Consider the following 20,637-nt stretch of genomic DNA (forward strand, 5'->3'; position numbering starts at 1 on the left):
CAGCCTCACCATTGTGTCCCGGAAAGCCTGGGCGCCGCCATGTTGGAGGAGCCAGCACTACATTTCCCATGAGTCTGCGGGGCGACGAAAGGCACTCCCACAACCCCCTTCGCCGCCCGGCGGTCCTCGTCTCTGGCGCGGCCTCGAGGCTTCCGCGCGTGAACAGCTCTGCCTTACGGCGAAGATGTGGTCGTCGTATTTACGGCAAGAGCGGGGACCGGGAGCGCGTCTGACTTCTGGTTGCTCCGCACAGGGACGCTCTCGAGGCGGTTGTGCGCCTCGGTCGCGCAGTGATGCCCGCCTCCTGAATCTTCTTGGAGGAACAAGAGAGGGGCCTGGGGTCTGAAGGAGACGTCGCGCGGGCGACGGAGAGGAGAGGGAAGGTGCATGAACGTGGCAATGAAGGGGGCAACCACACGGCAACAGGACGATCTGCGGAGGCCGCGGAGGGTCGTAGGGCGGGAACGATGGGTTGCGCCAAATCGCGGAGGATGCTCGTACTGAGAGAAACCGTTCTGGTCTGCAGGTCTGTGGGGGCGCCTGGAGGAAATGGAGTTCTTGAGCGGAGCGGCTGGTGGAAGGCGGGAGGAGGCAGAGAAGGAAGGAGACGAGCAAACTGGCGCGAGGCCCAAGTACATGGTAACACAGTGAGTAGGACCCAGCAGGGGCCTGAAGACGCGGGAGCGGATGGTGATTAGCCATGCCCTCGCCCTGATGTCCTGTGTGGGACGTGAGTGTACTGTCCCCGTGCCCCGGTGAGCTATGTGAGAGCAGGGAAGAGAAGGGGAGAAAATCACGCCCGCAGAGCAGCGGTGGGGCCCCCGGGCGGACCCTGCCCCTGGAAGAACAGCTCCAACCGGAGTGCTGTGCAGTGGAGGCATGACTTCCACGGAGCCTCCTAGGTTAGGAGGAGGAAAGAACAGAAGTCCAGGGAGAGAGAGTGAGGCTGGGGCTGGATTGCAACAGTGAACAGTTGCCCGCTGGAGACGGTCAGATCAAGCACACTCACCAGCCACAGAAGACAGGATAGGGGAAACCTGCTCCATCTCCCCAGTGTGTCCTTACTTGTGCATCACCGGATGTCTGCAGAAACATGCTCCTCTAGGACCTGCTGCGATGGTGGACATGTTTGGTGTCCAGTAAGGCGGCTGCTGACCATGTGGCTTTCAAGCATTTCAAATGTGGCTAGTACAAGTAAGGAACTGAATTTTGAACTTTTAAAGTTTTTATGTGGTTTTAACTAATTAATTTAAATTTAAATAGATGCATGTGTCTGGGGGCTACCAAACTGGACAACAGTGTAAAATATCCCGTTGGCCAAATTCAGTGATTTCATCTCCCCATCCACCCTGCTTGAAGGTACTGAAGATTTTAAAGCTTTTGAACTTCTTAGCCTCTGTGAAACTACCTTGGTTCTGTGAGTTCTTTCCACACATTGTGATCACTTGTTTTCAGAGGTTTTCACTAGCTTGCCTTTCTCTTTCTACAATCAAACAGAAGCAATTCTTCAGGCTTTGCAGTTGACAGTCTTCTCTTACTCTGTAGTATTTCCCCATCTGCTGCCCCCAGGGTTTGAGAGATTTGTGAATCAATCCTTAATCTTTTATCTTCAGCCCTGATTTTGCTTTAGGAGGCAGTTTGGTTTAGGAAAAATAATATGGGCATTGGGGTATGACCTGACACAGAAACCGCAAAACACCATTCACCTTTTGGGATTTATATAATAATTACTGTAAAGTATCTATTAAATGGTTCTTCATTCTTTTTCTATCCTTCTGATTTTGAGTTACAAGCACATATTTCCAACCACCCACAGTCCATCCTTGCCTCCATATCCTTAGAAAAAGTTAGAGAGACATAAAATTTTGCATGAAATTCATTTCATACAGGCCCGTATCTTTTGCTTGGGATATTGCATGGATCGTTTCTCCCAGAGAAGATGACTCCCTGAAGTGATTTTCAGCTACGTTAAGGCCCTGTTTTATTCATTATGTAACTCCAGTGTCTTCCATAATCGTGTAATAATAGAAATCTGATAAATGTTGAGCTGAAAAGAAACTTAATTTGAAGATAGAATTCATCTTCACCAGCTTTACATGGTGATCTATAGTAATTTCTCGAAGGTTTTAAATGCTGAACTAATGACTCTTGCCTTAGTAAAAGTCACCTCAGCTTCTTAGTAGGTGCAGTCCTCTGTGTGACAGGTACAGAGGTTGGCAAGAATTTTCTACAAAGGACCAGATAATTTTTCATCTTTGTAGCCACACATGGTCTCTGGTCACATACTCTTTTTTTGCTCTATTTTTTGTTTGTTTTTAAACAACCCTCTGAGAATCTAAAAACCTTCCTTAGCTCTCCTGGCTTATGCCAGCAGGATTTGGTTCGTGGGCTATAGTTTTCTGACCCCTGAACCCACTTCCTGGGCACTGTAATCCTGAGCACAGTCTCAAGGTAAAGCTAAGATTGGTGCCACTACTGAAGACATTTATTATGAATTACTGTATAAATGAATTTCATCAGATTAGTCAATACTACATTTTAAGCATGGAACACAGAGATCTGTCCCACAGTAGAGTTCCAGAAATTAAGGCTAGGAGTAACATATCAGAATTGCTTTTAGTTGCCAGTGACAGTAAAATAGACAGGCTGCTTTTTAAAGAAATGTTATTCTTCCTCAACTGACAATTCATCCAGACAAAAGCAATCACTAGTATTTGTTCTACTGTTCAAAAATGTCATCAAGAACCCAGATGTTTCCTACTCTCCTGCTCCACCACCCTTTGCATGTAGACTTTTCATTCTCATTCTTGATGTCTCCTATTACAAGGTGGCTGCTGCTGCTCCAGATATCTTATCCCCATACTAGTGTCTCTAGCTGGGAAAAAAGGAGCAGAATCTGTCTTTTCATCAAGGAAATGAAGTTCACAGTGGATTCCTCCTTGTTTCTTTCATCATACATGGGGGTACATACTATGGTAGGCAGAATAATGGACCCCAAAGATATCCACACTCATATCCTTGGAACCAATGAATATGAAGGAATAATTAAGTTTGCAAACCTCAAAACAGAATATCTAGGGGCTGCATAGAACCACACAATTCCTTAAGAATAGAACATCCAACCCTCTGGTTCCCTTTCCCATCAGATCTATTCGCTGGTCTTGGTGGTTGTAAAAGGAGAAAAAGGAACAATGAAGCCAGCCTCCCAGTGCTTACAGTCTGGCATATAGCTTTTGGGCTGTTTCAAATGAGATCTGAACTTAAAAAAAACAAAACAAAAACAAAAACAAAAACAAAAAAACCAGGATCTACTCTGGCCAGAGCAAGAGAAATAGAGCAGAAGAAATAAAAAAGATTCCAAGTGTTAAGGATTCAACACACTGTTACTTTGTCAGAGAGGTAAGAGTCTGTGTGCAGGGTCTAGAGAGAAGCATCTGTAAGCTGGATGTAGCCCCCAGCTGATAGCCAGCAAGTAAGTGGGGACCTCAGTCCTACAACCACAAGGAACTGCATTCTGCCCACACTCTGTATAATTTTGGAAGCAGATCCTTCCCACAGTATCCTGATCAGGTCCCAGCCAACTGACACTTTAATTCTGTCCTTATAAAACTCAGAGCAAAAAAAACAAGTGAGCCAACCCAAACTTAGGGCCTACAAAACTGTGAGACAGTTATCTGTGCTAATTTGTTAGAGCAGCAATAGAAAACTATTACACATGCTTACTAGTCCAGTCAATCACTAGCTAATGGGAGTGGGATTGCCATGGCAGCTTTAGGCTAGTCATGCTTAATTCCATGGGTCTGAGATGAGGCCTATCCTCCCTGTGATCAAGAAACCTGGATAGAATACACTCTACCTGGAGAAAAGTAAAATTAGGGTTCTATTAGCCAGAAAAACAGGAAAACAGCTGTTGAGTAGACGAGTTAACAGCATACTCCATAAGTGGGTTAAGCACTTGATCCAGCTGGATTTATCTCAAAACCTGAGAAAGAGAGGCACCTGGGTGGCTCGATGGTTGAGCATCTGCCTTTGGCTCAGGGTATGATCCCAGCATCCTGGGATCAAGTCCCACATCAGGCTCCCCACAGGGAGCCTGCTCCCTCTGCCTCTCTCTCTCTTGAATAAATAAAATCTTTAAAACAAAAAACCCCAAGAGAGGGATGCTGGAAGGATGAGCAATATTATAAATGAATAAAGCATTGAAAGGTAGAATTTTAATAGTATTTTGTATTTACTTCAAAATTCCTCAATCAGAAAATATTGAAGATGTTCCCAGTAGTCCCTGATTATATATTTACTGTGGTTCCAAATTGTGATTTCATTTCACTGCAGTTTCAGAATTAATTCCTATATTTAGGAAGTTTCTAATTTCCCTTCCTTCCAACCCAGACTGTTGGTTTTTGGCTACCTTCTGGCTTTTTCCCCACTTGTCCCCAGTGGCAAGTATACTACTTTTTGTACTTCTTTTTCTCCCACTTGTTGTTTAAAAAAAAAACACAACTTTCCTTTCTCAATTTTTCCACTTACTCTTCTGCTATTTATTTTCTCCTTCCTAGGTAAATGACAAGTTTGTATCAAATTACAAGTTTCCTTTCCAAACTTTTGTCTCTGATGCTTCCCGGATTGCTGTCTTTAAACTCTCCCAAGAATGCATTATGTAAAACCATTTGATGTTCACGGTGACATTTCAGGATGGAATGCATTATTCATGCTTTGGTGATAAAAATTCAATGAAAAGTTTGCAGTTTTGTTAATCATATGGTGAAAGAATTCCCGTACAGTAATTAGAGGCAAAAAGAAAAGAGAAAAGAAAGGGGACCAGTCTTCAATTTGTTATATAAAATATAAACCATTGCTTGGATTGGTGGTTTTTTTGGTCAGCTGTAAAACATAAGATTTTACCAGTAAAACATTAATGTTGTTTTGTTTTTTAAGATTTTATTTATTCATTCATGAGAGACACAGAGAGGCAGAGACACAGGCGGAGGGAGGAGAAGCAGGCTCCATGCAAGGAGCCCGATGCAGGACTTGATCCTGGCACTCCGGGATCACACCCTGGGCCAAAGGCAGACGCTCAACCACTGAGCCACCCAAAAACATTAATGTTTTAAGGTCCTCCTTCCCACAAAATGGTTTACTTATTCTTGAACCTGAAGACCTGCTGCTTCACAGAATACTTATTTGCAATATATTTCTCAGGTAGAAGAGAATAAAGAGCAGTTAACTGAGGATACAGGGAAATCTTTGAGGTGGCCAGAGGACTGGGATTTGTGGTTTACAAATGTTATGGTCAAATGAAGCAACTTCTTAAAAAGGTTTCCCTTTACAAGAATTTAAAACATATCCTAAAAACTTATAAACAGTTCATTTTAAAATGTTAACTTTGATGGCTTCATACTATCATTGATCTCTTAAAAACACACCAAAATAAAGAGATAATTGCCTCAAGACAGCAGGCTTCATCATTAACTGCACTGGATGTAAAGCCGTATTTCAGTATCATCTTCATGATCATTTCTAATTTGGGGGATTTCTTTTTAGATCCGGTTAGATGGTCTTAGCTTTACCTTCATGGCTAACAAAGACTGCCTTCATGCCAGAATCAGCAATTCTGCCATTTTCTGTTAGTTGGGCTGATTTATCTTTATTCACCTTCATTATAGGGACAACTTGTCCCTTTAAAAAAAAAAAAAAAAAAAAAAAAAAAAACGTTTTTGGATTATGTAAGCACTTACCAAGCACCAAAATCATGCCTTGCTTCAATCAAAGGAGGGAAGGTACCCATGGCAGCTCCTCTGCCTGAGAACTCCCACTCCGCTCTTCTTTTAGAGTATCTAAGTCTAAAACATGTGACAACCCAACACGCAGGCCTGATGAAGCCTCCAGTACACTAACTGTGAGTGAAGTTTAACTTGCTTTGCATGAAACTGTAAATAGAGTTTTGAACATCTTCCAGACACTCGCAGCCTTGCAGCCTGCACATTAGAAGCCACAGCACTGGGGCATGTTTCTCAGAGTGGCCTGTAGACTGGCCACCATCAGCATCACTGCAGTACCTGTTAAAAACGAAGAATTCCAGATCCCAGTAGACATGAGTCAGCTAAAGCAAATGTAAGTTTTAATAGCTTCTCTCAACCCAGTGCATTATAGTGTGCATTTCAAAATCTCTGCAGCCAGGGCCTAGCATTCTGCATGTGTAACAAGCTATCCTGGTGCTTTTACAAATGTTTAACCATCGAAAAATTTTGTATATTCATCAACATAGAGCTCTTTAAAAATCTACCCCAGAATGACAAATGACCAGGTTTCTAATATTTTGGGGATTTATTTTAGGTAAAATGTTTTCATTATATAAGGTATCTGGGACCAAGAAACCAAATGGTACAGCACTCCAATTATTAAATTATTACAGAACCTGTGAAATGAATGTCTCCAAACAATTCTAGGGGCACTTCAGAGGCTCCAGTGGTGAAGCATCTGCCTTCAGCTCAAGTCATGCTCTCTAGGTTCTTGCATCGAGCCCCACGTCAGACTCCCAGCTCAGCGAGGAGTCTGCTTCTCCCGGTCTTTCTGCCTCTCCCCCTGCTTGTGCACTCTCTGTCTCTCTCTCTCAAATGAATAAATAAAACCTTTAAAAAAAATTCTAATTACTGTCAACTGCATATCCCATTTTACAGATGTATCAACTGAGACTTAAAGACAAAATGTAAGCTGGTTAAATAGACATTTTTAAGAGAGTGATCAACTTTCATGTCTGTATCCTCACATGAACAAAAGAGCTCAGTTTTCTGTGTTAAACATATCTGCTATCTTTTGGCAAATACTAGCAATAATATTAAGTTATGTTATTAATCAACCCTAACAACAAAAACAACCCTAGGAGTTTTATACTGTCAATTTTACAGATGTGGAAAGCAAGGCTCCATGCAATGAAGCAATGAAGAAAATCACACGGTTAGCGACAGAGCAGCATCCGTCCCAGGGTCCCTCCTTCTCCAAGCGTATACATTATGCTCATGGACATCACTCTAGGAAGAAGTCCGTTGATATTCTGAAGTCTGTCCAAATAATATGAGACAAAGAGGTGACAGACATGAAAAGTATTTCACTTACATGGTTGCATCTTTTAAACAAGCACATGCAATAAAGTGTAACTTAATCTTCAATAGAGTGTGTCCAGAATCCCAATTGCAAGTTTAGATGCTCTCTTGTCAACTTTATAAAAAGGCAAGCATTATTAATTGTCTTCTGTTCTTCCAGCTTTCAGTGTCAGAAATAAGATTGGTCACCATAACTTTCTCACCTATTTATGATCATATCATGGCTTCAGAGACCATGTGGTTAAGAGGAAGTCAACTAGACCTAGAATTTACTTTTCAGCATCTCTAGGAAGCCTGTGGACATTGTCAGGATGAGGAATTAATAATTAATTAGCACTGATTATGGAGCTCTTCATGAAATTTAACACACCATAATGGAAACAAATAGCTTTGAAAAATCATTTGAAACAAGAAACTTAGTGAACTTGAATTATTGAGGTGGTAATACAGGTAGACCATATCTCAAGTTTAAAAATGTTTTCCATGCCCACCTAAATAATTGTGATTTAAGAGTCTCTGACATTTCTTAGGTCATCCCTTCTAGGACAAATGCCTCCACAGTTTTAAGTGCTCTTTCAGTCCAATGACCATAAATGTTATTGTGACAGTGGCCTCATATTAACTGGTTCTGATCTAATCCAAGGATATTGGGGTGGGGTGAAGCGGGCAGGCAGACAAGCGTTAGCTGGGAATTCAGGAAACAAAAGACGTTAGGGATAAAGTGTTAAATAAATGAGCATCTAGGACCTAAAAGAAAGCAAGAAGCACAAAGCCCAAACCTTTACAATGTAGTGGGCCCCGCCAACCAGGAGATGGCAGCAATGGCAACAGGAACTTATAGGAAACAATAAAAATAAATTAGAATCCTGGGCAAATACCCATACTTGGAAATCAGGGCCTACCCTCCAGAGCTCCAGAATCACTAAAGGCTTCTGGCTGATACCGAAGCCTTCAGGAGGTGCCATGTCCCTGAAGTGACCCCAGGCTTCTCCCATTCAGAGTCCCAACAGAAAGGGTTAGGCATATTGAGCAAATGCTAACCAAGCCAGGGTAGCAAAGGGTCTCTCAGAAGGCAGCCCAGTTTCTATCAAGAAAAATCAACTAGAAGTAACAGAGACACCAAAGCATTTCAACAAGATAGCAGAATGATAAATAGGGATTCAGGTCATAAGTCATAGAACAAAGCAGAAAGCAAATGTGACTGGGAACTAAATATAATAATAACCATGGCCAGTGCCAAAGATCTAGGCTGGGCCTGTCCTTCTGCTAGTTCTTGGAATAGTGGTGGGGAGAACCCCTGGGAGAACTCAGGTCTGAAGTGGGAGGTATTCTGGCGATGCACAGCCATCACATGTTTGGGGGTCGTTCAGTTTCTTGAGACATACTAAAGTGCTGGATGAGAGCAGCTACAATCAAATGGTGCAGATCACAGATACAGCCTTTTCATTAGCTGTTAAATAGAGGAATAAGGAATAAAACCACAGTGTCCTTAGATAAAGAAGGCCAATGAACATTCCTCCCCAGGAGCTTGAAGAGATTGTTGTTGGGGCTGGCATCAGACCTAACCATAAGGAAAGAATTCACTTCTAGTCAGTGTCTGCCCATCTTATAAAGCATGGCTTAGTCTCAAGATGATCTAAAATGGTTATTCTTCTAGCCAAGTCTATAGTAGAGGTGATGGTTGGAGCTTTTGTTTCCTAAAAACACTGACATCAGAGAAATGGGGTCAAACAACCAACTGAAGAAGAGCTGAGAACCTTTGGTGTTCTAAACAAAAACACTTAGATTTCAGCAATCCCTTCTATTTCCTGGGGGAGGATGTGTGTCAGGAATGCTCCTGCCCTTAGCCGTACTTCTCACTTAAAGCAGCATCGTATCAGATTGCCTGTCTGGTCCAGAGCCCAAGATGAAGGAAGAAATCAGCACCCATCCTTCTTTTAAGAAATAGGGCCTGGTGCTCAGCTTCAGGTACACAGCGCAGCTCCTGCCAGATCCAAAACACTCTTCTGAACTCTTTTCTCTTAAACTTAGGGATCCAAGGTCAACTCTCCTGGTTGGTCAGGTTTGGAACAAGTGCTTGGCAGAGATGACCCCCAGGTAAAAAATGGCAAGCAAGCAAAATCAGAGTGTTCCAGAGCCAGAGTACCCTTGTTAGTTTCTTGCACAAACAGGGCAGAGAGCCTCCTAGTCTGATATCACTAAGGAATTTGAGATTCACACTTTGATCACCATGATCCAGGCCTTTGGACCATAAAAAAAACAGAACCCCGCCTTGCCCCAAAAAATACTATGAGGGAGATAGGATGCCATCCATTAAATGAGGTCCTATATGGACCTGGAGACTGAGGCTTCAGCCAATAGTCTGTCACAAAGATGTAGCCACAGTTGACAAAGGTCCAGCCCTTTTTAAAGGGGGTAAATGTAATCCCCACCCCTCCAAACAAGGCAATTCCCATACCAACCATTGGCCACGAAGCTGGAGTCCCAAGTCATACACAAATGCCAGAAGTGGACACACAAGCAGCCCACATGGAAGAGAGCTGTCAGGCCTTTAAGGTGAAGCTGAGCCATCTCCACCCTACACCAGACATGCAGCTGGAACATTCTCAGACTCCCACTGTTGACATGGTCTCCTATAAACAGTTGGGGCTTGAGCTCCTCTCTCTCATGATGCACTTCAATTCAAAGACTTCTAACCTTTGAATTTAAAAGCTGGGTTACCGATTCTCTCTCATACCAGCATTGTTTTTCTCCCCCCAGATTTGTCAGGGTTTTTCCATAAATGTTATCCTGGGGACCATTACAGAACAGGTTGCTTACCTCTTGAGGCCGGTGATCTTCAGCCTGATTTTCATGTGATCAGTAGAGGAGTCCGTGACTAGATTCTAGGACTTAGAAAAAAAAAAAAAAGTAGGTCAACACCAAATAGCTAGAGGACTCCATGTGTGTCCACCTGCACTGTGATGAGAATGTCCCATGTGCTTGGTCCTCAAGAGCTTGTCCTCCTTGGTGAGGTAGGAGATGTAAGACCTCCCAATAGCATTCTCCCATAGTAACTGCTGGTCTAGACACCAAGGAGCCATCATGTTATGAGGAGGATGTCAGGGCCTGGAAGGTACAGGTGAAGCTGCTAGTTTATTCATGTTCTTATTTGCAAACTAGGTTGTAAAAAACAACCCTCCATTAAACAACATTGTTAGATTAATTGCAGCTAAAGACCAGGAGAAGCCACCAGCAAGATGAGACGGCACCTCTTCAGGCACTGTTGGCAAGGTCTGCTTAAACCCAAGAGAAGATGTAGAACTACACATCCAGCCACCAGTGTGGCCAGAAGACAGGCCATCCAGAAAGCAGACAGACTCAGTGTCATGCCAAGCAACAAAAGATAGCAGAGTCATCCCAAAACAATGATGAAGAAGAGGTCCAGCAGCAGGCAATTACTGAAACTCCTAGCAAAACATCTTCAGAGAAGTCCACCAGCAGGGAAGAGCCCTCGGTCACCAGAGTTTAAGGACGAAGTCGACTCAGAAGAACTCACAAAAAAGCAAAGCGGGTTTCAGTTTCAGGGAAAGCAAGTTCCCATAACTTGGGCTCAGAAGCAGCAGGCAGGAGGGCATGTGGCTGCCTCAGTCGGTGGAACATGTGACTCGATCTCAGGGTTGTAGGCTTAAGCCCCATATTGGGTCTAGAGATTACTTTAAAAAATCTGTTTTAACTTAAAAAGAAGCAATGGACAGGAAACATTTCTGAAGAGCTCATAGACTAAGCTCACAGACCCTGAGCAGCTGGGAGGATTCCTGTGGAGGCTTTACCTTCCTCTGGAGGAAACAGCTGGGACAGGTCTGAGCCCCCACGTGGGAGGCCAAGGACTCCAGGTATGTTCAGAAGGTATGTTCATCCCCTGGGGGGACAGTGCAAATCCTTGGGGAGCAGAGATGGCCATTGCCTGATTTCTGCCCCTGCAGGGGTCGGGTAGGACCCGCCTCCTGGTCTCTCTCAGCTATTCAACTTTTATATGCTGTTAATTCAGTTTCCCCCAGTTAAGCTATAAACTCTTCGAAGGCCTTAGCTTATACTTTTATTTTTTTTTTTTGTTTTTTTTTTTTGTTTTTTTTTAGCTTATACTTTTATATCTTACACTGCTGCCCCCAGGATCAAGTACCGCATGTAAATAGTGCTAATATATATTTGAGGATTAATTCTGTTCACTGGTTGAAAGGCAGCAAGGTACATCTGAGAACACACTGCTGGGGGCACAGCGAGGAGTATTTCATTCCAGCAAGTCTCGTCACCTTTCTGCACCTCAACTGCTTCTCCGTGACATGGGGGACCTTTGGACCAAACTATTGATTTTTAAATTATGTTTCACTGAACCTCAGGGGTTTCTTAGGGTTGTGCCAGGTAGTCCCCAAGCACGGTGGGAAGGGGTGAGGGGAGGGACACTGGCCCACACCCACTTTACAGACAGCAGATCTGCTTGTGTCAGTTTTGCATTTGGGAATTCACTGTAGAAGACCATTTATCTGGATTCTGGCTAAAATTTTTCAAAATTACTTGGCTCGAATATTTCACTCTAACATAATAGGATTCTGCAACTTCATTGACATTTACACGGGACAGGTGACTTACCAGGTCACAATCCAGCCCTGGCCAAGGACATTGCTCCCCTTTCCCAGACCCCCCACCCCCCCGCATCTGCAGAGGTGAAACATATGGGGTTGTGTTGGCATCTGCTTCCCTGTTTTGCTCCATTTTGCACTCTGCACCTCACTCATTTCAGACACAGACCCACCTCCCTTTCCGCCAGCTTCTCCTGAGCTTTATCCGTTGCAGGTGGGAAAGGCAGCTGGCACCCCCTCCCTGAACTCCACCTAGATACATCCCTGCTTCCTGCAGCTTTTCCCTCCCATAGGGCTCTTACCTGTGCCTCCATCACTTGGTGCAACACTTGGGTTCCTTCTTCTATTCTGCCTATTTATACCTGAGGGTTCCCAAGAACACAAAGAATTTCTGCAGGTAATGTCTGTAGACTGACAGCCTGAGCGGTGGAAAAGGAAAAATGTTGGAGCAGGAAGAAGGAGAAAAGACAGAGGGGCTGAGGAGAGCACAAGCAGCAGGAGGAGGAGGTGTGCATGGTCTCGGCAAATGGCCATCTGTGTTCTTCCTCACCCTCCTCTAAAACATACCCCAAGTTGCCACTAGGTGTGGGGCTGCTCTAACATTTAGTAAAAAGATAAAGCTGGGGCAGCCCAGGTGGTTCAGCGGTTTAGCGCCGCCTTTGGTCCAGGGTGTGATCCTGGAGACCCAGGATTGAGTCCCACATCCGGCTCCCTGTATGGAGCCTGCTTCTCCCTCTGCCTGTGTCTCTGCCTCTTCTCTCTGTCTCTGTGTCTCTCATGAATAAATAAATAAAATCTTAAAAAAAAAAAGATAAAGCTGGATAAATGTGCACCCTATTCCTTATCACCAAATTAGAGTCAATGCCATGACTCTGAGAGACAGTATCCCCTGGTTGCAGTCAGACCGCCTGGACTCTTGCTGGCTCCATGACCTTGGCCTCTCTGTGTCCTGGGTTCTTCGTTTTATTTTTTTATATAAAGATTTTATTTATTTATTCATGAAAGACACAGAGAGAGAGGCAGAGACACAGGCAGAGGGAGAAGCAGCCTGACATGCATGGGTGGGACTCGATCACGGGTCTCCAAGATCACACCCTGGGCTGAAGGCGGCGCTAAACCGCTGAGCCATCTGGGTTCCTCATTTTAAAGTGGGAATAATAAAAAGGACTCCCCTTCATGATTATTACAACAAGGAAGTGACATCATGTGAGTACAGGGTCCTGAACTGAGGCCGTACAGGTGATGGACAATATTCTAAAGAAATGTTTTGCTTTGAGACTCTTCCCCATCCCCGTCTGCTACATCATATTCCTTCATAAATGAATTGGCCCCGTCTCCCGTGGCCTTACCATGCCTACCACAACCTAATAAACATTAATGGTAAATGATGGCAAATGTTGCTTTCTCCCTGGAGTGCCTATTAAGTGTCCTTGCTGTCATGCTAGTTAAGTACTGGTTCCACTTAGGCAAAATAAGGAAATATCCACATTATAGTCCTATTCACAATAGGCCTGTTTAGAAGGTTCAACCTGGGGCAACATATACATTTTATGATTTTATTGCAAGAATATAATAAAATATAAGACAAATGAGCTCCTGTTCATGTTTTTACAGAACTTGGTTTATCTCCTGAGTGTGTGGTTCTTAATCAGCTGTGTGCATGAGGGTCACCCGGGAGAGTTTTCAAACACATGCGTACCTGGGCCCCACACCCCAAGGACTCGTATTCACGAGGCCTACGTGATGTTCTGGCATGTTTATGTGGGAAATATTTACCCAAGCTATTCCAATGCAAAACTAGTGTTCCAAGTATTCCTGGCCCCTCTCCTACCATTCAACAAAACCCAATTTCAACCAGAATGAAAACATCACCCACAGTTTTGATGGCACTCCCCACATAACCAGTCGTACTAGGAATTTCTTAGCAAGTTCTCCAATCATAGAAGATGTCTATTTCAATTTTATCACATAACCATGGAATCATATTCCATGAGGACTGAACTACTAGAAACTCTTCTATGGGTTCTTCTGCCATTTTAATGAGACAAGAACAAAAAAAGAGCCTTTGTGGATAATTTTGTAACTCACTTCCTTTACCTGAAGCCAATGTTGAAAGCATGATGGCATCACCGTTGCCACTTTCATTTTTCTCTTGGGTGCTTCTCCTCCTACTTTCTTATTTTAGGACACTTGTTTACATTCCTATGTAAGGTACCCCAGGCACACACAACTTCGATTTGGAAACAACAGTGGAACAGGGGACAGGAGAAATACAGTGAATTCTCCTTTATTTAACCTTTTTTTTTTTTAAGCATGTGTTTTACTTTCATAAAAGGATAGATGTTATAAATAAAAAAAGACATATTGGTTCACCTACTTGTAGCTCCCCAGCGTTAGAAGTTCTCTGTATTACCATTGGCTGCTTCTCTGCCTTTAAAAAAGTATTGATAATCCAGCCATCTGTAGCAGCCCCTTCTATATACTGGCTCGAGGGAAACACTGGCTAAAGTGATCTAGCAAACAAAACATCCAAACACAAATTTCTTATTTCCTTTATTCCCAAATCCACAGAAATCAATTAAATCAGAGACGTGAGAACCCCGTGTCATTTTAGTTCAGCTCATACATAATGTGCTTAAAACAGTGCCTGGTGGCATGTCATGAGAGCAATGTGGAGGTGTTGGTAATCTTTATTATTCTGTACTGCCTTCAGGTATTATTATCATCCTGGGGCTACAACTAATTTTCAGGACCTAACTATGTGGCCTCCCTCATTGATAGTAGGCACTCAGGAAACACTTGTCAAAGTGAAGGAAGTTAACTGAATTTATAAGTAATGTTTCTGAATTTCAGAGCTGCTTCACAGAGGAAATGCCCTTTCTACAACAACAAAAGAATGATACTCTAAGCCTGGCTGTTCTGTGGAATTTCAAGAGCTGAAAAGTCAGACTTTCAGAGGCACATCACTGCAGACTGCTCTGTATACCATGACTGATATGATTAAATATGAAATGTAAAGCTACAGCCTTTTTCACAAGCTGCATACCCACACTGCGTGAGTCACAGGGTGCAGTCGTGACATGCCACTGCGCTATGGGGAGACATGCTCTTTGATGGGCAAATTTTGTGTATAGGAAATTGCTGGACATGCTGAGAGATACTCAGACATGCCTTCCGGTGGGCTCCTATCAGGAATCTGTCCATATCTCCAGTCCACCACTTACTCTTTTGCATTAAATATATCTGTTTCCAGAACTCTTTTTGCTACTAAATTGCTACTGTCTTTGAGGCTGGTCTTCCCAGTATTTATCTTCATGTCCCCCTTGCCCACCGGAATGTAGCACATAGCACTCACTAAATCCAGCATGAAGACAGGATTAGTTTGCATATTAAATTAGTAAGAGAAATAATCTCCATGCATATGGTAACACAGCTTCTGAACCAAAAGTTGAGATTCATCATCTGAAACACATTCTGAGGAGAAAAAATATTTGAAATCTGGAGAGTCTCAGAAAATTCTGGACAGATGAATGCCTTGTCCATGGTATTCATTCATCTACCCTTCCCTCCTTCCTTCCTTCTCTCCATCTATCCACCCATCCGTCCAGTTAGCCATCCGCTCATCAATCCATCCATCTATCCCTTATTTATTCAAAGTACATTATCAACTCATACTTCCAAATGGGGGGGAGGGGTATATATGTTGCTTTTGATATTAAATAAATACAGTCACAATGATTACCTTTTTTGCTTGTTAGTACAAAATTTTTTGCTAATAAGTCACTAATATGGAATTTAATGAACACATTTTATTTTTTTAAGATTTTATTTATTTACTTGACAGCATGGGTGGGGGTGGGGTATAGAGACAGAGGGAGAGGGAGTAGCAGACTCCTTGCTGAGCAAGGAGCCAGACGTGGGGCTCGATCCCAGGACCCTGAGATCATAACCTGAGCCAAAGGCAGATGCTTAACTGACTGTGCCACCCAGGTCCCCCTAGTGAACACATTTTAAAACCTTCACCAAAACTTGAAACTTAAATTCTTTTCCACCACATAGATAACTATCACGAGAAAAGCCACACTTTATTATATTATTCCCTCTTCCAACAACAAGCTGGTAGATTCTAAAGAAAAAATAAATTTAAAACACCAACATCTGGGACACCTGGATGGCTCAGTGGTTAAGTGCATCTGCCTTCAGTTCAGGGCGTGTTCCTGGAGTTCCAGGATCAAGTCCCACATCTGGCTCCCTGCATGGAGCCTGCGTCTCCCTCTGCCTATTTCTCTGTGTCTCTCATGAATAAATAAATACAAGTCTTTAAAAAAAATTTTTAAAAATAAAAAAAAACAACGTCTATAACAAACTTGATCTTCACTGTTGTCTCACTGGAGGATGAATGAACTGCATCGATTTTCAGAAGAATCAGGATTATTCAGTTATGAAATAAAAATGAAAATTTCAGCTCCACAGACAAAAAAGTCTTTAGGTTTGATGTTGATTGTGAGGTAAATAGTATATTCAAGGTTAAGGCAAATGGTACAGTACATATGTAGGTAAACATGAATAGTTTATTAAAAATAGTTTGCAATAGAGCAACCCCATAAATTCACAATATGTGTTGGAATGAGAAACTTGCAATAATGTTATATTTTGTAATAGCTAATTGTTAATAGTGTTTCAGTTGTATCCTTTCAATAGTGTAACATGATCAAGCCATCTGTTTTAAATATAATTTTGCCAGAGATTTTTAGTCTGTTTTTAAATTATTCTAGGCTATACATCCAGCAGAATTCTTCTTTTTTTAAGAGAGAAAAAGAGAGAGTGCAGTGGGGGGAGGGGCAGAGGGAGAGAAACCTAATCAGACTCCTCACTGAGCATGGCACCCACACCAGGCTTGATCTCACAACCCTGAGATCACAACCCAAGCTGAAACCAGGAGTCTGTTGCTTAACCCACTGAACCACCCAGGGGTCCCTAGAATTCTTTTCTTTTCTTTTTTCTTTTTTAACAGATAATCAATTTATTAAAAACGTTGATTTAAGCATCTGCGATGGTGACTTCAACCTCGACTCCAGGCTCAATACTGATGGAGGTAATCTGTTTAACAATCTCAGAAGGACTGTGCAAATCAATGAGTCACTTGTGGATCCTCATCTGAAAACGATCCCAAGTCTTAGAACCTTCACCATAAGGAGTCTTTCTTGTAGTGATTCTCAGAGTCTTGGTAGGCATTCGCACTGGTCCTTTCACTTTGAGATTCTTTTCCTTTGCACCTCTGATCAAGTCAGCACACACCTTTTCCAAAGATTTTACATTGCAGCTGGTTAGAGTAATTCTAATTCGGTGAATCGCCACCTCTGGTTCCACGGGTGTCTTCCCAGTGTCTTTAAATGTGATGGCTGCAGTGCGGCTTCCTGACTGACTTGTTCCTCTGAGAACAGTGGTGAGTCCGGAGCAGGAGCAGGGCATCCTGTGCTCCACTCTGGCTGTGACCACGTCTTGCTCAAAGAGCTAGAATTCTTTTAAATAAACTAGGTCCCAATTCAAAAATTTTCACTGTATCTACAGAGTGCTCCCCAAAGTCAGCAAAATGCTGTCCACTGATGGTCTTACCATCTAAAGAACATAACATGACCACATTCTTTTAATGAAAACTATATATGAAATTATTGGGAAAAGTACAAATTTAAGATCTTCCATATGCCTCACTCACTTTATTCCCCACCCCCAATGGAAAACTATTTTCTTGGGATGCCTGGGTGGCTCAGTGGTTAGGTGACTACCTTTGGCTCAGGGTGTGATCCCCAGATCTGGGATGGAGTCCCACATCGGTTTCCCTGCGTGAAGCCTGCTTCTCCCTCTGCCTATGTCTCTGCTTCTCTCTCTCGCTGTCTCTCATGAATGAGTAAATAAAATCTTTTTCAGAAAAGGAAAAAAAAAAACTTTCTTTCTAGTAATGAGAACTTTCCTTTTTTCTAGAAATGGAGACTTCTGTCCCCAGTAAATGAGAAACAAGGAGCCACTTCTTTGCCATTCTGGCCACAGCCTTCTTGACTATGTCTTACTAGTCAATGCCAGAAGCAACAGGGAGGTGGACACAGCTGCGTATGTACTGAGACCCCTGCACATTGATTCCTTCAAGTCTGACCACCTGAGCCATGAGTTGTATCTCTCATCTTTGAAGATCCATAAGCAATAGAGCCAATTTCACTATTCCACCTTAAACCATGTTGAGCATGGTTCCAATCTTCGGATCAGCAATGAACAATTTAAAATTTTAATATGCCTGAGCCTTCCTCACACCACTACTGAGACCCAAGAAGTTGGCTGGGTTTTGACCAACAAGGGAAATGATGTCTTATAGAGCCATGCCTAGCCCAGCACCATCCACAAAGCCAATGATATTCCCACTTACTTTTATGTATTTTAGGTCATGTCATTTTGAATGGATGCATTTTTTAATTTGTTGTCCATAGAAAATCTGTGTTTTTGTAGGTGTCTTGAATTGTCCTGGAAGTTTATCATGGCATTCAAACAGATAACTTGTCTTTTCAGAGTTTCACCAAAGGGTTTCCATGCAACTTAAATAGCATAAATTTTCAGGAAGAAATTACACAGGTTCTTAATTTGTATCACAGCTTGGTTTTCATAGACCATAGAAGCCTAAATTTTCTCCAATCCACTAAATTTGACTGTCCTCAAAAACAAACAATCAAACAAAAAAACACACTTAATTTTCTTCTTAAAGATATCCTTATATAGAAGCTGCTGCCTATTACTGTCAATGCCCCAGCCAGAGGCTGAGCATCAGTGAAGGCCATTGCGGGCTCGGCCCACTACAATTCAAGTAGGAGCATCATATGCAGTGTCAGCCACAATAGTCCAACTTTTACCTTGCTGTCTGACATCAGTTTCTTGCTCTTGGATTCCTACAGGATCAGCCATCCTTTCAGAGATTAACTAAACTCCCTTGGCCTTGGCTGACAAAAGAGTGGGGGCCTGAGCACCAGGACTCACAGATATATTTAGCCTGCATTGTTATGGCCCAATGACATCTTAAATAAAAACTAGGCCCAGAGGAATCTGACAGGCTGATTGAACGGGGAGGAGAAAGAGGTTCAGTAGAGATTTAATCCTAAATTAGCAAAAACCTGAGAAAAGGTCCATACTTTGTGTATGTGTGCATGTGCACATGCGCACAGGTGTTTATGCCTCTATATAGGAGTTGCTCAAGATCACAAACTATTTTATCCATCTTTGTCTCCCCAGTATCTAGCATAATATGTTATATACATAGGTGTTCAATAAATTATTAGTATATAAACTGTATTTTGGCAAGTGTGTAGGCCCTGGTAAAGCCCTCTCTGTGCCGTATCTTGTGCTGTATCTGCGGCAGCAAGTCTCACAGCCTTAGTGTATTTGGCTTCAAGCATTCTCTAGCATGATGACTAACTCTCACACAATCCTGGGCACAATTTTATCAATATAAAGATTAGGCATATTGGGTCCAACTGCCATGTCAGTTTTGTAGCCAGAACTCCATAGGCTTATAAAATCCATTCTATTGGAAAACAGAATGCCTTTCTATTAACTTCTAAACTTTACACAACAATTAAGCAAAATGAGACAAGACCTAGTACTTTGAAGCCCAGAGCTTGCCTTTCCAGTCTCATTATGAAGCCAATATATACAATACGTACATCTCCTACTACCAGTTCTTCAGGTCACAATATTAAGACCACAACTAGATTAAAAATAAGAATATAGGCCATGACTTTCACCCCACCCAGAAAATGATCCAGGTGGGAAACTCCTACTTGTCCATTGCTCAATTGAACCTTGCTAAAAATAGAAACCTCTGGGTGGGGAGGTTTTTATTCAAATAAATACCTAAGGATGATGGTCTATGAAATATCTTCCAAGCAAGGCAGAAAACTCCCCTGCCTGGGAAAGACCCAGGCTCTGTGTCACCTGTAATGAGCTAATGTGAAATCCCACAGAGGACAGAGCACAGCATCTCCTCCTCCTCAGCTCCACTGCTGTAACTGGGGCAGGCTTTCATGGCACAAGTTCCTCCGCCATGGACCCTCCTCACTCATTACATCTAAATGCTACATCAGATGATCTCCATTCCTTCAGCTGCCACCTCGATTGATCCTATGGTCATCTGTTAAATATGATTTTTATCCAAAAATAATGCAGCTAGAGTCATGCCTCACATGTATTGAGTACTGTGGGCTAGCCACGAAGCTAAGCACTTTACAAATCATCAACTTAATCCCGCCAGCCAGCAACACTATGAGGTAGATGTTCTTACTGTCATCCTCACTTTGGACAGAAGAATGAAAAGAGCGAAGCCTAGATTCCAGAATGTCCAGGCTGGTGCTTTATCATTATGTAACACTGCTGTAGCAACTGTCACACATCACTTCCTTCATTCCAACAATTAATTGCTTCCAAACTATCTGGGCAAGGATCTCCACTGGTTTAGAAGTCCATAAGGACTTCCTGGATTAACCCAAAGATACAACAGTCTCCAACAAGGTTATTACCTGAAATTCTATATGCCTCTCTGCATGTCATCCTACTACACTATTAGTCATGGCATTCCTGTGTTGATTAGCTGATGAGAAATGCTTCATTGGCCTGTGACAAAACTGCATATCAGAGTACTTTTCCTTGAACAGTGCCTAGCTGGTACTCTACGAGAATATAAAAGATATCTGATGATGGAGATATTTAGAAAAGCTTTTTCAGTTAGCAGAGCATGAGGTACACATCTTGGTGTACTTACAAGCTTGGCAGTTGTAACTCTAACTATGATGAAGCACAAAAGAAATGCCCGGAGTCGGGAAAGAGCCGATGAGTCTCCTGTAAAGAACCCCTGAGAGCGTCACACCAGACAGTCATTTTTA

The 20,637-nt window shown here is 42.7% G+C and overlaps 2 protein-coding genes, 1 non-coding gene and 1 pseudogene across 6 annotated transcripts in view; 2 read left to right on the forward strand and 2 right to left on the reverse strand.

Moving 5' to 3' along the window:
• ALKBH8 (alkB homolog 8, tRNA methyltransferase) overlaps nucleotides 1–166 on the reverse strand; it is a 57,067-nt gene extending 56,901 nt beyond the window's left edge. Inside the window, exon 1 of the mRNA XM_077893317.1 lies at nucleotides 10–166. Within this exon, the coding sequence (XP_077749443.1) occupies nucleotides 10–41 (32 nt within the window). The 5' untranslated portion in view covers nucleotides 42–166. The remainder of the gene's footprint in view (nucleotides 1–9) is intronic.
• On the forward strand, nucleotides 97–15,465 carry LOC144311186 (uncharacterized). Of its 4 annotated transcripts, XM_077893326.1 has the most exons (5): nucleotides 97–647; nucleotides 1,264–1,359; nucleotides 9,132–9,197; nucleotides 10,301–10,988; nucleotides 14,573–15,465. In XM_077893326.1, exons 1-4 carry the CDS (start codon nucleotides 468–470, stop codon nucleotides 10,313–10,315), a joined length of 357 nt encoding a protein of 118 aa, XP_077749452.1. In that variant the 5' UTR covers nucleotides 97–467; the 3' UTR covers nucleotides 10,316–10,988; nucleotides 14,573–15,465. The 4 variants fall into 4 exon arrangements, 1 of the variants encoding a protein (XP_077749452.1); XR_013376764.1 differs by lacking the exons at nucleotides 1,264–1,359; nucleotides 9,132–9,197; nucleotides 10,301–10,988; nucleotides 14,573–15,465 and adding exons at nucleotides 5,957–6,111; nucleotides 6,906–7,237 and having other exon boundaries at nucleotides 104–383; nucleotides 527–1,194; XR_013376765.1 differs by lacking the exons at nucleotides 9,132–9,197; nucleotides 10,301–10,988; nucleotides 14,573–15,465 and adding an exon at nucleotides 6,906–7,237 and having other exon boundaries at nucleotides 105–383; nucleotides 527–647.
• LOC144311624 (small nucleolar RNA SNORA61) lies at nucleotides 3,122–3,253 on the forward strand. The gene has a single exon (XR_013377220.1). It is a non-coding gene; the product is annotated as a small nucleolar RNA SNORA61 (small nucleolar RNA).
• Nucleotides 15,466–16,702: 1,237 nt separating the features above from the next.
• LOC144311185 (small ribosomal subunit protein uS10 pseudogene) lies at nucleotides 16,703–17,206 on the reverse strand (annotated as a pseudogene).
• Between the last annotated feature and the right edge of the window lie 3,431 nt (nucleotides 17,207–20,637).

The sequence above is a fragment of the Canis aureus genome, chromosome 3 (assembly GCF_053574225.1).
Source record: "Canis aureus isolate CA01 chromosome 3, VMU_Caureus_v.1.0, whole genome shotgun sequence".
NCBI lineage: Eukaryota > Metazoa > Chordata > Mammalia > Carnivora > Canidae > Canis > Canis aureus.